The sequence below is a fragment of the Nicotiana sylvestris genome, chromosome 1, assembly GCF_000393655.2.
Source record: "Nicotiana sylvestris chromosome 1, ASM39365v2, whole genome shotgun sequence".
Taxonomy (NCBI): domain Eukaryota; kingdom Viridiplantae; phylum Streptophyta; class Magnoliopsida; order Solanales; family Solanaceae; genus Nicotiana; species Nicotiana sylvestris.
This window is the reverse complement of record NC_091057.1, coordinates 1454194-1467414: the sequence shown is the minus strand read 5'-3', so window position 1 is coordinate 1467414 and position 13221 is coordinate 1454194. Positions and strand designations below refer to the sequence as shown.

Sequence of the window (13221 nt, the reverse complement as noted above, 5' to 3'; positions counted from 1 at the left end):
CCGATTCCTTAAGTATGAAGGCGATGAGTATGGGGGGTTTGGCATATATTCCAATTGGGGAGAGACCTTTTACAGTTGATGTTCAGGCCTTGGCCAATCACTTCATGAGGCTGGATAATTCGGATCCCAGTTGGGTATTGGCTTGTGTGATTTCTCGGTCTTCCTTATTTGATCGCATCAGAGAGCACCAGTATGATGATCCTCATTTGCTTATACTAAAGGATAGAGTTCAGCACGATGATGCTAGAGATGTGACTATTGGTGATGATGGAGTATTGAGGATCCATAGCCGAATATGTGTGCCCAATGTGGATGGGCTTCAGGAGTTGATTCTTGAGAAGGACCATAGTTCGTGGTATTCAATTCATTCAGGTGCCGTGAAGATGTATTAGGATCTGAGACAACATTATTGGTGGAGGATAATGAAGAAAGACATTGTGGGATTTGTAGCTCGGTGTCAGCAAGATGAAATATGAGCATCAGAGACCGGGTGGGTTGCTTCAGTAGATGGATATTCCAAAGTGGAAGTGGGAGCGGATCACCATGGACTTTGTAGTTGGGCTCCCATGAACTTTGAAGAAGTTCGATTCTATTTGGGTGATTGTGGATCGGCTGACCAAGTCTGCGCACTTCATTCCTGTGTGTACTACCTATTCTTCAGAGAGGTTGGCGGAGATCTATATCCGGGAGATTGTTCGGTTGCATGGTGTCCCAGTCTCCATCATTTCAGATAGAGGTACTCAGTTTACTTCACAGTTTTGGAGGTCGGTGCAGCGAGAGTTGGGTACTTAGGTTGAGTTGAGCATAGCTTTTCAACCTTAGACGGACGGGCAGTTCGAGCGCACTATTCAGATATTGGAGGACATGTTGCATGCGTGTGTCATTGATTTTTGAGTGTCATGGGATCAGTTTCTACCGCTTGCAGAGTTTGCTTATAACAACAGCTATCAGTTGAGTATTCAGATGGCTCCATATGAGGCTTTCTATGGGAGATGGTGTAGATCTCCGATCGGTTGGTTTGAGCCCGGTGAGGCTAGGCTATTGGGTACAGACTTGGTTCAGGATGCTTTAGACAAGGCGAAGGATATTCAGGAGAGGCTTCGTACAGCATGGTTGAGACAAAAGAATTATGCTGACAAGAAGGTTCGGTATGTGTCTTACATGGTCGGTGTGAAGGTTCTATTGAAGGTTTCACCCATGAAGGGTGTTATGAGATTTGGGAAGAAGTGTAAATTGAGTCCTCGGTTCATTGGGCCATTTGAGGTACTTCGTAGGATTGGGGAGGTGGCTTTTGAGCTTGCTTTACCACCCAACTTATCGAGTGTGCATCCGGTATTCAATGTTTCTATGCTCCGAAAATATATTGGCGATCTGTCTCATATTTTGGATTTTAGAATGGTTTAGTTGGATGATTATTTGACTTACGATGTGGAGCCAGTGGCTATCTTGGACCATCAGGTTCGAAAGTTAAGGTCAAAGGATATAACTTCAGTGAAAGTGCAGTGGAGAGGTCGGCCCATGGAGGAGGCTACCTAGGAGACCGAGCGGGAGATAAAGATTAGATATCCTCAACTATTTGAGGTCTCAAGTATGTTTCTTGACTCGTTCAAGGACGAACGTTTGTTTAAAAGGGGGAGGATGTAACGACCCGACCGGTCGTTTCACGAGTTACTGCCCCATTTCCCCCATTTCCGCTTTTTATTGCCTTGTTCAGCTATATTATGTGTTATTGGGTTGGTTGGTTCGGGTTCGAAGAGGTTTTGGGGAGGTTTGAGACACTTAGTCTCTTTTGAGTAGGTTGAAGTTGGAAAAGTCAACCGGATGTTGACTTATGTGAAAAAGGACTCGGATGTGAATTCCGATGGTTCAGATAACTTCAGGAGGTGATTTGGGACTTATGAGCATGATCAGAATGCGTTTCGGAGGTCCAGTATAGATTTAGGCTTGAATTGGCGAAATTGGAATTTTGGCGGTTTTTGGTTGATAGGTGAGATTTTTATATAGGGGTCGGAATGGAATTTCGAAAGTTGGAGTAGGTCTGTTGTGTTATTTGTGACGTGTGTGCAAAATTTCAGGTCATTCGGACGAGGTTTGATAAACGTTTTTATCTAAAGCGGAATTTGGAAGTTTTTGGAATTCTTAGGTTTGAATCTCATGTGATTTTGGTGTTTTGATGTTGTTTTGAGAATTCTGAAGGTTGGAACAAGTTTGAATAAGTTTATGGGATATGTTGGCATGTTTGGTTGAGGTCCCGAAGGCGTCGGATGAGTTTCGGGTGGTTAAACGGATCAAAATGCATAGTTGAGAAGTTGCAGATTTTGTTTCAGATCTATTACATGTATTCTTTCATCGCGATCACGTAAAGAGACTCGCGATCGCATAGAGGATTTGTGGAGGCCCATCCAAGTTATTATTCGCGTTCGCGCAGCTGGAGCTGCAATCGCGTTGGTGTTAGCTATTGTGTATCGCGATCATGTGGGTATATTAGCGATCGCGTAGGGTAAATTATGGGCCAACGGAGTTTGTGCTTCGCGATCGTGATTAAGTAAATTTAATAGCTGGGCATAATATTTAAAAAGGCCATTTTTGTGATTTTTGGCCTAAGTTCACCATTTTTGACTCGGTTTTGGAGCTTCTTGAGGGATATTGAAGAGGGAGTCAAAGAGAACTTCTTGGAGGTAAGAATTTTGGACTTAATACTCGATCCTATTGTGATTTCTACCTAATTAAACATGAAATATGGAGGATTTGAAGCCTAAAATTGCGGAGTTAGGCTTGGAAACTTGAGACCTTAATCTAGGGATTTGAGGGGCCATTTGTGGTCGGATTTTGGTATTCTTGGTATGTATGAACTCGTGTGAGGATAAGGACTGTATTGATGTAAATTTTATCGAATTTCGAGATGTGGGCCCGGGGGTTGGGTTTGGTCAATTTTGGGGCTTTGTGTCGACCTGTTGAGACCCTTAGGTGCATTTTTACTATTTTTCCCCACTCTATTTGTTTGAAAGAATATTGGGTTGTATTTAGAGGCTCTTGACTTATGACACCGGATTGTTGGGCTATGTTGGTATATTTTGTACTATTTTCCGTACATTTCAGTGATTTATATATTTCTTATGAAAATTCGAGACTTAATCAGTTTTAGAAAAGTCGTTTTATAAAAAGAAATCACTGTGGTTACTTGTTGGGTTGGGTTGCCTAGTATTGTGTAGTGCCATCCCGACCGGGGTATTTGGGGTCGTGACAAGTCTCCCCTTGAAAAACAGCTAGCTATATCCCGAATAGAGTTCCTGCAAAAATCTATCTTGAAAAACTCCCTTTGAACTATGGACAACCAGAAAACCTAGATTGAATCATTTTTACATTTTGGGATGTCCAGCTGAAGTTCATATTTATTCACCCAAAGAAAAAAATTAATCCTAAAACTACCAGTTGTTTCTTTATAGGCTATCTTGATCACTCTAAAGGGTTTAGGTTTTCTGTCATGGGCGTGGCACTAGAATCGTTGAGTCTATTGATGCAAAATTTCTTGAGCATGATGTTTGTGATTGTGATTGTTCATGTGGGATGGAAATTGTGTTGAAAGACAAGGAAGTCATTGTCCCTGTACCTGTTGTACATGAAAAGATGGTAACCAACCTATTCATATAGGGGAGAATCAAGGGAACAATGACGCAGATCCCATGGTCCCTAAGCAAAATGAACTCAATGAACCACTCCGTAGGTCACAAAGAGAAAGAAGATCTACCATCTCTGATGATTTATCGTATATGTGACTGAAAATCTTAGTGATACTGGAGAGTTGATTGATCTTTTATCATATGCTGAAGCTATTTTATCGCCATATGTTGATACATAGCGTGATGCAATGAAAAATTAAATGCGCTCCATGGAACACAATAGAGTGTGGGAGTTAGTTGAATTGCATGTAAGTTTTAGACCTAATGGTTGCAAATGGGTGTTTAAAACTAAAAGAGACTCTAAGGGATATATAGACCGTTATAAATCAAGGTTGGTTGCTAAGGGTTACACTCAGAAAGAAGGTATTGATTATAAAAATACATTTTCTCTTGTTTCATCTAAGGATGAATTTAGAGTTGTGATGGCTCTTGTGTCTCATTTTGATTTAGAGTTGCACTAGATGGATGTTAAAACCGCTTTCCTGAATGGGAGTCTTCTTGAAGAAGTTTACATGGTTCAACCTTAAGGGTTTAAAGAAGTTGGTGAAGAAAATCTAATATGCAAGCTTAACAAATTTATATATGGGCTTAAACAAGCCTCCGGGCTGTGGTACTTGAAATTCCACGAAATTATTACGAAATTTGGAATTGTGGAAAATAATCTTGATGAATGTGCTTATATCAAAATAGCTAATGGCAGTTTTATTATTATGGTTCTCTATGTTGATGACATTCTGCTGGCCACAAATGATTTGGGCTTGATAATGAGATCAAACAATTTTTATATAGGTAATTTGATACGAAAGATCTTGGTGACGCCTCTTTTGTTCGTAGGATAAAAATTAAAAGGATAGGTCTCGTGGTGTTTTGGGTTTATCACAACGTACCTATAATGAGAGTTTTCTTAAAAATATTAATATGCAAAATTGCAAATCTGGTGTTGCACCTGTGGTAAAAGGAGACAAACTTAGCAATCATTAATGTTGAAATGAAAACTATGAGAGATGTGCCATAAGCAAGTGTTTTTGGCTATTTGATGTACATACAGGTTTGTACAAGGCCTGATATATCATTTGTTGTTAATATGTGGGGAAGATTTTCTTCTAATCCTCGGTGGGCATATTGGGTGGATGCAAACAAAGTGATGAGATATCTACAACGTTCCAAAGACTTCATGCTTGTGTACAAAAAACTTGATAATCTGGACCTATTTCACGACCCAAACCTCCCTCCGTGAGATGTCGTGACGACACCTAGTCTTTACGACTAGATAAGCCTAATATTTGCAGAAAAACCAAAATTTGAAAGCAAAACTTTAAAAACCAACAATAATAGATATTTAAATAACTGATAGAGATGCTGCTAGGCATATACAATAACCAACTCTCGAACTATACATGAAAATTTTCCAAAGACCCGGAACACCGTAAGTCACAAGCTTCTAAGAACTTCTAATTGTTCTATAGATCAGTGTCTAAAGAAGTAAGGAAAGAATCAATATAATGGGATATAGGGGGACTCCAAGGTCTGCGGACGCAGACAGATATACCTTGAAGTCTACGGGACAGTAGCAACTGGGCAACTAAAAGCGACACTAGTAGGAGGTACCTGAATCTGCACATAAAAACATGTGCAGAAGAGTAGCATAAGTATACAACATCGGTATCCAGTAAGTGCCAAGCATAACCTCGATCGAGTAGTGATGAGGTCAAGTCAGGGCCCTACTGGTATATAAATAAAAAATAAGGCAGAACAAAATATCGCAGTATAATAAAAGACCGAAGGCCTCGGGATGAATCCGGAAGGTTGTTGGAAAGATTAGACTTGAATTGGAGTAGCTGAAGTTGCTGCTTCTGGCATATCCGCACCTGCGGATTGGGGACCGCAGGTGCGATAGCAAGGCAGCAGATGCGGAAGGTTTGGAACTCAGGTAATGTCGTAGGTGCTCACTAATAACCACACCTGCGGGACCGCAGATGCGGGTATGGACCGCAGATGTGGAATTCTCAGGGTTAAGTGAAAACCTCTCCTGTGATGGTTTTTCCGCATGTGCGGCATCGCAGAAGCAACTTGGAGACCACAGGTGCAGAAATCCCTGGGAAGAAACTATATAAGCATCACTTCGCGAATTTCAGTCATTTATTCACCATTTTTGGTCGAGTTGGAGCTTGGGGACCTCAATTTCAATGGAGAATTTAAGTGCTTTTAGTGAGGTAAGTTACTTGGACTTTGATCTTTTGTTTATGGTGATTATTTCATTTTTTAATCATGAAATTAGTGGGAAAATTAGAGAAGAAATTGGGAGATTAGGGATTGAAATTGGAGAGTTCAAATTGGGGATTTGAGGAGCCATTTGAGGTCCGATTTTGATGATCTTGGTATGTATAGACTCGTGGGAGGATAAGGATCCTAGTGATGTGATTTTTATCAAATTCCGAGACATAGGCCCGACGAATTTCGGGTTTTTTGAGTTAATTTGATAGTTTTCGCATGGGCTTTGTTCCTTTGGCATGTATTGATATTATGATTCCTATTTTGGATAAATTCGGGATGATTTGAGGCCCAGTCGAGAAGCAAGGTCATTGCAGAGAATATTTTCGTCCGATTTGAAATAAGTAACGATTGTAAATCTAGACCTGAGGGTATGAAACCTCGGAATTCCGTACTGTTTTGATAATGAGGTGACTCACATGCTAGGTGACGCGCGTGTAGGTGTGCACTGGTAAGGATTGTGACTTGGTCCATCCCGTGGAAATTGAAGAGTTGCAATTTTGATAAACTCTATATAAAATATATATCGGGCTGCACGCCGCAGCGATATAGTGCTTGGGCTGTAAGAGCCTATCCGGAGCCTGCACACCTCCAGTGAGCGCATTCGACTATATATATTTACGGATCGGGCTGCACGCCACAACGGTTATTATTATGAGATATCTATTGAGCGGGAGTGTTGATTGATGAGAACTGAGTCACGAGTGATTGAGAGGCTTGACCGAGGGGCTATATATATATGAGTGATGCTTTGCCCGAGGGGCTTGTCTATGAAAAAACTGTTTTCACTCTTCTTTTATACTGAGCCTCTATTGAAAAAAGTTGAACAAATGTTTAAATAACCTTCATTGAAACTGGAGTTTTTACGAGATGTTCGAAAATTAAACTACGGATTTGACTTTGTTATTTCTATTGAGATTCGGTGTTAGATTATGTATAAGATTTAAATTCTCGTCACTGCACTCAGCCTTTATTTACTTTTGTTACTTACTGAGTTGGCATACTCACGTTATTCCATACACCTTGTGTGCAGATCTAGGTGCCATAGCACCGGAGTGAGAGCATTTAGCAGCTTCTGAGTATTTTTCCAGAGATAGCAAGGTAGTTGCACGGCGTTCACAGGTCTGCCTTGCTCCTTCCTATCCTTAGTATTACATATTTTAGTCTTATCTTATATTGAGTAGACAATATTGGACTGTATTTTAGTGGCTCATGACTAGTGATACTAGGATCAGGTAGTGTTTGATGTATTTGCGCATTTGTTTTCCCCTTATTTTGACATATTAAAAGGAAAGATTTGTGATCATATTTGATTAGAAAATGAATTTACAAAAGACCTTATGTTTTTAGTGTTGAATCAGCTGGCCTAGTACTGTGATAGGTACCATTACGATCGGGGTGGTTGGGGTCGTGACACCCTACTTGTGGGCTTTTAATGGATTGTTGGTGTTGTTAGTGTTGTAACTATTTACCCACGGCAATAACTATTTTCCTTTGCTAAGCATATGACAATAATTCCTAAATATTTGTACTACCCTGAGATATCCGAAGACTTACTTTTCTTTGCCTTTATTACCATGTTCTTATGTTGCTAGTAAAGTCACAATACCGATATAAAAAATGTATAGGACTCGTCTACAAACCTCTAGGGATAATTGAACTGTGTCATGGTCAGGACAGGGCCTCGACCTACCCATCAAACTTGTATATATCAAATGAACTCCAAGGTATAGACCTGGTAACTCCGAGAAAATGGAGCTTACGAACCAAGCTAATGTTTGACTTTGTCTACAATGAAGGTCTATCTAGTTGTCTATCAGAACCCGCAAGCATGAAAGGCAACGTCCCCAGCAAAAGGTAGTAGATAGTTGTAAGTTGAAATATACCAACAAGTCCCATAACATAACACGGACCTAATTGAGGCCTTAAATAACGCATAACAATATCTAAACAACGAATCACGCCTCAAATCAAATATAAATGAACTTTGAACTTCAACTTCCAAAACTCACACTGAAACATATCAAATCAACTCGGAATGAACTCAACTTTCAACTTTCGCCAATTAGCGCTGATACCTTCTAGAAATATCCAAATGCAAATCCGGGCATATGCCGGAGTCCAAAATCAGCATCCGGACCTAACGGAACCATGTTCTTATGTGGCAAGAATGCAGATGCTACGCATCAAAATGCACTCTCAAGGACAACCATATTTAGCCGTTGGTTGAAAGACTAGAACTAGCATCATTTGGTGTTGCGAACTTGTCAACAGGAAAGATGATGAGAAGGCCATAAACAAGGCTTTGACAATCTCATCCTTAGAATTGAATGAACTGTTCCTAAATCGTCATATATATCTTTTATTTCTTGCTTGACGTTAAGTTATTTTTGTCGTCGTGCATTATTCTTCTCTATTTTTATTTTTGGTATTGATTTAAAACACTTAAGGTTTTGCTCACCTCACTACTTCAAAAATGGCTTCATATTTGAATTGTCAGACATGTACGTGTGTCAAATGCTTCTAGTTTTTCTTATGATTCATTGGTTTAAGCCTATAAAGTGGAAGAACTAGAAGTGCGGCTTATGTTAGATCCCCTTATTATACTGTAAAAGAAAGTGCACTTTGGTTTTCACTACTTAGTTTCTTTCTACTTTGGTTTTCGTTTACTTTGTCTAGATCAAATTAAGTTTCGTCATAGAAGATTAATAATGGATTTTGCATATACTACCATTCAGCACAAGAAAGTTGGAAAAAGACATTAATTAGCACACCAATAATTTAATTTCTATCAGAAGTAAACAACCAACACCTCAATATTGGCTAGTGAAGGTGGCGTGACAGATTTGCCAGGTATACTATACAGTCAAAATTGCACAATTACAGTTGGGCTGCTATCCAAGAATTTTGAAGAGATGTCCAGGTGGTCAACATTGGCAAAGAAATAGGCGATACCACTTGCAACAAAAGCAAAAGGCAATATATATAATATTTGTAAAATATCACTATAAAGGAAGATGTTGCCTACATATTAAAAAATCATAAATTTCATATACCTTTACTACTCTTGAAATTTTCAAATAATGTATCATCTTCTTTCTCCCATAGAAGCCATTGTAGGACTTGTAACCTTTGCATTTCTACTCTACTTCCTATGGACCAAAAAACAATCAAAAATCTTAAACCCACTGCCTCCAAAAATCCCAGGTGGATGGCCAGTAATCGGCCATCTCTTTTATTTCAAGAACAATGGCGATGATGACCGCCATTTTTCTCAAAAACTCGGAGACTTAGCTGACAAATATGGTCCCGTCTTCACATTCCGGTTAGGGTTTCGTCGTTTCTTGGCGGTGAGTAGTTATGAAGCTATGAAAGAATGCTTCTCTACCAATGATATCCATTTCGCCGATCGGCCAGCTTTACTTTACGGAGAATACCTTTGCTATAACAATGCCATGCTTGCTGTTGCCAAATATGGCCCTTACTGGAAAAAAAATCGAAAGCTAGTCAATCAAGAACTTCTCTCCGTTAGTCGGCTCGAAAAATTCAAACATGTTAGATTTTCTATAGTTCAGAAAAATATTAAAGAACTATATGATGGTGATTCACCAATGGTGAAGATAAACCTTAGTGATTGGATAGATAAATTGACTTTCGACATCATTTTGAAAATGGTTGTTGGGAAGACCTATAATAATGGACATGGAGAAATACTGAAAGCAGCTTTTCAGAAGTTCATGGTTCAAGCTATGGAGATTGAGCTCTATGATGTTTTTCACATTCCATTTTTCAAGTGGTTGGATCTTACAGGGAATATTAAGGCTATGAAACAAACTTTCAAAGACATTGATAATATTATCCAAGGTTGGTTAGATGAGCACATTAAGAAGAGAGAAACAAAGGATGTTGGAGGTGAAAATGAACAAGATTTTATTGATGTGGTGCTTTCTAAGAGGAGCAACGAACATCTTGGCGATGGTTACTCTCATGACACCACCATCAAAGCAACCGTATTCGTAAGTAAATTAATCTCTGCTTGCATTTTAACATGTTGTAGGAGGCAATTTATCTTATATTTTAGGTTACTATATTCGTATATATATATAATATCACTTTAATTTTTATAGACTGATTTTTTAAGTGGCTTAGTGGTGTATAGATTCTTCTACACTTTCAGTATTTCGAAGTCAAACTTTAATTTATGGATTCAGTTGATAAACTCTATCACCGTAGGTAATGAATTTTTATATTTTTGGTATATTTTAACCTATTGTAGCAATGGATTTCAATTAAAGAAAAAAAGAGGCTTTTGTACCTTTATAACATATCTTCAATTTGACTGGAGTATTTTCATTTTTTTCTTAACCAACTCATGCATACTAGGATATGAACAATCATGCATCTTCATCTCTTTAGTTTCTTCTTTGTAAGTCATCTTTTTAACTGTTCTTTGTCCATATGTATAGACTTTGGTCTTGGATGCAACAGACACACTTGCACTTCATATAAAGTGGGTAATGGCGTTAATGATAAACAATAAGAATGTCATGAAGAAAGCACAAGAAGAGATGGACACCATTGTTGGTAGAGATAGATGGGTAGAAGAGAGTGATATCAAGAATTTGGTGTATCTTCAAGCAATTGTTAAAGAAGTATTACGATTACATCCACCTGCACCTTTGTCAGTACAACACCTATCTGTAAAAGATTGTGTTGTCAATGGATATCATATTCCTAAGGGGACTGCACTACTTACAAATATTATGAAACTGCAACGAGATCCTCAAATATGGGCAGATCCTGATAAATTCGATCCAGAGAGATTCTTGACAACTCATGCTGCAATTGACTATCGAGGGCAGCACTATGAGTTGATACCGTTTGGTACGGGGAGACGAGCTTGTCCCGCAATGAATTACTCATTGCAAGTGGAACACCTTTCAATTGCTCATATGATCCAAGGTTTCAATTTTGCAACTACGACAAACGAGCCTTTGGATATGAAACAAGGTGTGGGTCTAACTTTACCTAAGAAGACAGATGTTGAAGTGCTAATTACACCTCGCCTGCCTCCTACGCTCTATCAATATTAATATGTTTTGTTGTCGCGATTCGTTCTGATTTGTCCCTCAATGTTTAAAAAAAATGTTTTATTTTGGTTAAGATTGTTTCACAGATTGTTATTCATCTATTTTACTAATAAGTTATTGTAAACCATAAATAATAAGAAGTTTGAGTCTCCGATAAGCATTTCTCGGGCAGAAGTCTTAAGAATGAGCTCAGACCTCTATGGCCTAGCCTCTTCATGTTCTTGTTCAAGTTTAATTTCAATTCTTTTCCCTGTTTTATCATTTTTATATATTTATTTAAACATCCTTTTTCAATTTCAAAGTAATGCTAATGACCTTTTACTCTGACATTCATACAGTTGTGAAGAATTAGACTTCAAGATAGAAGTTTAACTTATATGCACAAATTAGGCAATAAGAAACCGCCAAAACAAAAGAACGACACAAGAGTAACCTAGAGTAAATGGTAAATAACCCGCTATAACAGGTTGAATTACATTGTTGCCGATGTAAAGGTTTCACTACAATGTAATGTTCGTGTATAGAGCTAAAATCTAAAAAATATATCCTTTACATCCAAGGATTCTGATGGAAATCAAAACCTAAGTTGCTCGGTCTTGGGTGTGGGTATCTGACAGGGGTGCCTATCCAGAGGTCGGATCCTTTGAGATGTAAATTCTAAGATTCGGGGATAAGGATCCTAGTACGGATACGGGTGCGAGGATCCAGCTAATTAAAATAAATAAAAATATAAAAATATCACTAAATTAAGAGAAAATTTGTGGAATACTTACGTATAGCTGGTAAAGTGTTAATTTTTTTTTTATTCTCAAGTTGTACATAAGTAAAGGATTGATTTTCTACGTAAAGTATGCTATTTTCTTTGAATTTACCCTAGTTTCGGTTCTGATATCGGGAATCAAATTGTAACTCGTTTCGAATTTTTCCGTGTCGTGGTTAAAGTTTCCAAAATTGTCTGACCAGATCCAGTACAGATCCAATACCCACACTCATACTAGTGTTGTGTCGGAGCAACTTAGATTAAAACACTAACCTAGTAAGTGTATAATGCTCAATTAACACCGTGAACATGCTTATCTTCACAAGTCAAAAAGAAAAAATGTGAGACAATCCTCCAATTCTCTTTTATTACTGAAAATGAAGCAGGAACACTTACAGTGGAGGATGAAATGGTCTTTCACGAAGCTGTAAAAGAGAATGGATTTAATATAAGAATAATGTCACTAACCTAGCCTTCTCGGAATCCATCCTGGCATTAATGAACTTATGGTGAGCATAAGTTCATTATGCCATGAGCATATCATTTTGAGTTTTTCTTCTCAAAGCCTTCGTCCCAACTTAATTAGCAACTCTTCACAAAATCTAAAAGTAACAAACTGCCGAGTACCGTTCAACGGCACGGGTGATACTAGAAAAAAAAGTCATCCAACAAGAACAAGTAGAGTTGCTTTTCTTTTCTAAAACAATTGCGTGTAACTCAACTATTCTATGAATACCATGATAAAATAGAGTAGTTTATGTTAAAGAATATATATTAGCATCCTACATTTTAAGCTTGAATATACAAAAGCAAGTCCATCAACAGCATATAAGGTAGTTCACCAGAGATCGTTATTGTTAGATTTAGCATTGGTTGCCACAAAGATAAATACAACAACATACCCGGTGTAATCCTACAAGATGAACAAAGGGAAATGTTTGTATGGAGACCAATAAGATGAACAACAAAAGATGGAATGAATTTTGAGAGGCTGCTGTTACATAACTTTAACATTATCACTCAACGATATTGGAGACTATCAGGAACAGGTCATTTGATGCTTCATGCTGAGGTGCACTACTAGAATTCCTGTAAAGAGCGACAAAATTTAACGACCAAAGTTGGTTAGCCAAGAAAACCGACCAAAGTTGGTCGCTAAACTGGTGAAAATAATAAAATAATAATTTTAAATACATTAGCGACCAACGTTGGTCGCTACTTGGTCAAAAATTTCGTCAAACTGTTGACCGGACTGGTGACAAGTAATTCTGATGTGTTTGATTATTTGAGAAATTTTTATTTTAATATTTAAAAGAATTTAAGTAGACTTTGTGCTTTTACAAAGTAGGAACGCGTTATTGAGGAAATAAAGAAGTGAGATCTGAGTACAGCTAACAAAAATAAAGTGAGAAGATGCAAT

General features: G+C 38.2%; 1 protein-coding gene across 1 annotated transcript; it reads left to right on the top strand.

Annotated features, from left to right (window-relative positions):
* Positions 1 to 9013: 9013 nt before the first annotated feature.
* Positions 9014 to 11260, top strand: LOC104239729 (nicotine N-demethylase CYP82E4-like). Its single transcript, XM_009794446.2, has 2 exons — positions 9014 to 9967; positions 10418 to 11260. The coding sequence occupies exons 1-2, from the start codon at positions 9035 to 9037 to the stop codon at positions 11042 to 11044; spliced, it is 1560 nt and encodes a 519-aa protein (XP_009792748.1). The 5' UTR covers positions 9014 to 9034; the 3' UTR covers positions 11045 to 11260.
* The last annotated feature ends 1961 nt before the right edge of the window (positions 11261 to 13221 follow it).

Excerpts from the sequence above, each read along its gene's own strand:
- LOC104239729 (XM_009794446.2), top strand. The coding sequence starts at position 9,035 with ATGTATCATCTTCTTTCTCCCATAGAAGCCATTGTAGGACTTGTAACC. Across the intron at positions 9,968-10,417 it reads CCATCAAAGCAACCGTATTC|ACTTTGGTCTTGGATGCAAC; the intron begins GTAAGTAAATTA and ends CCATATGTATAG.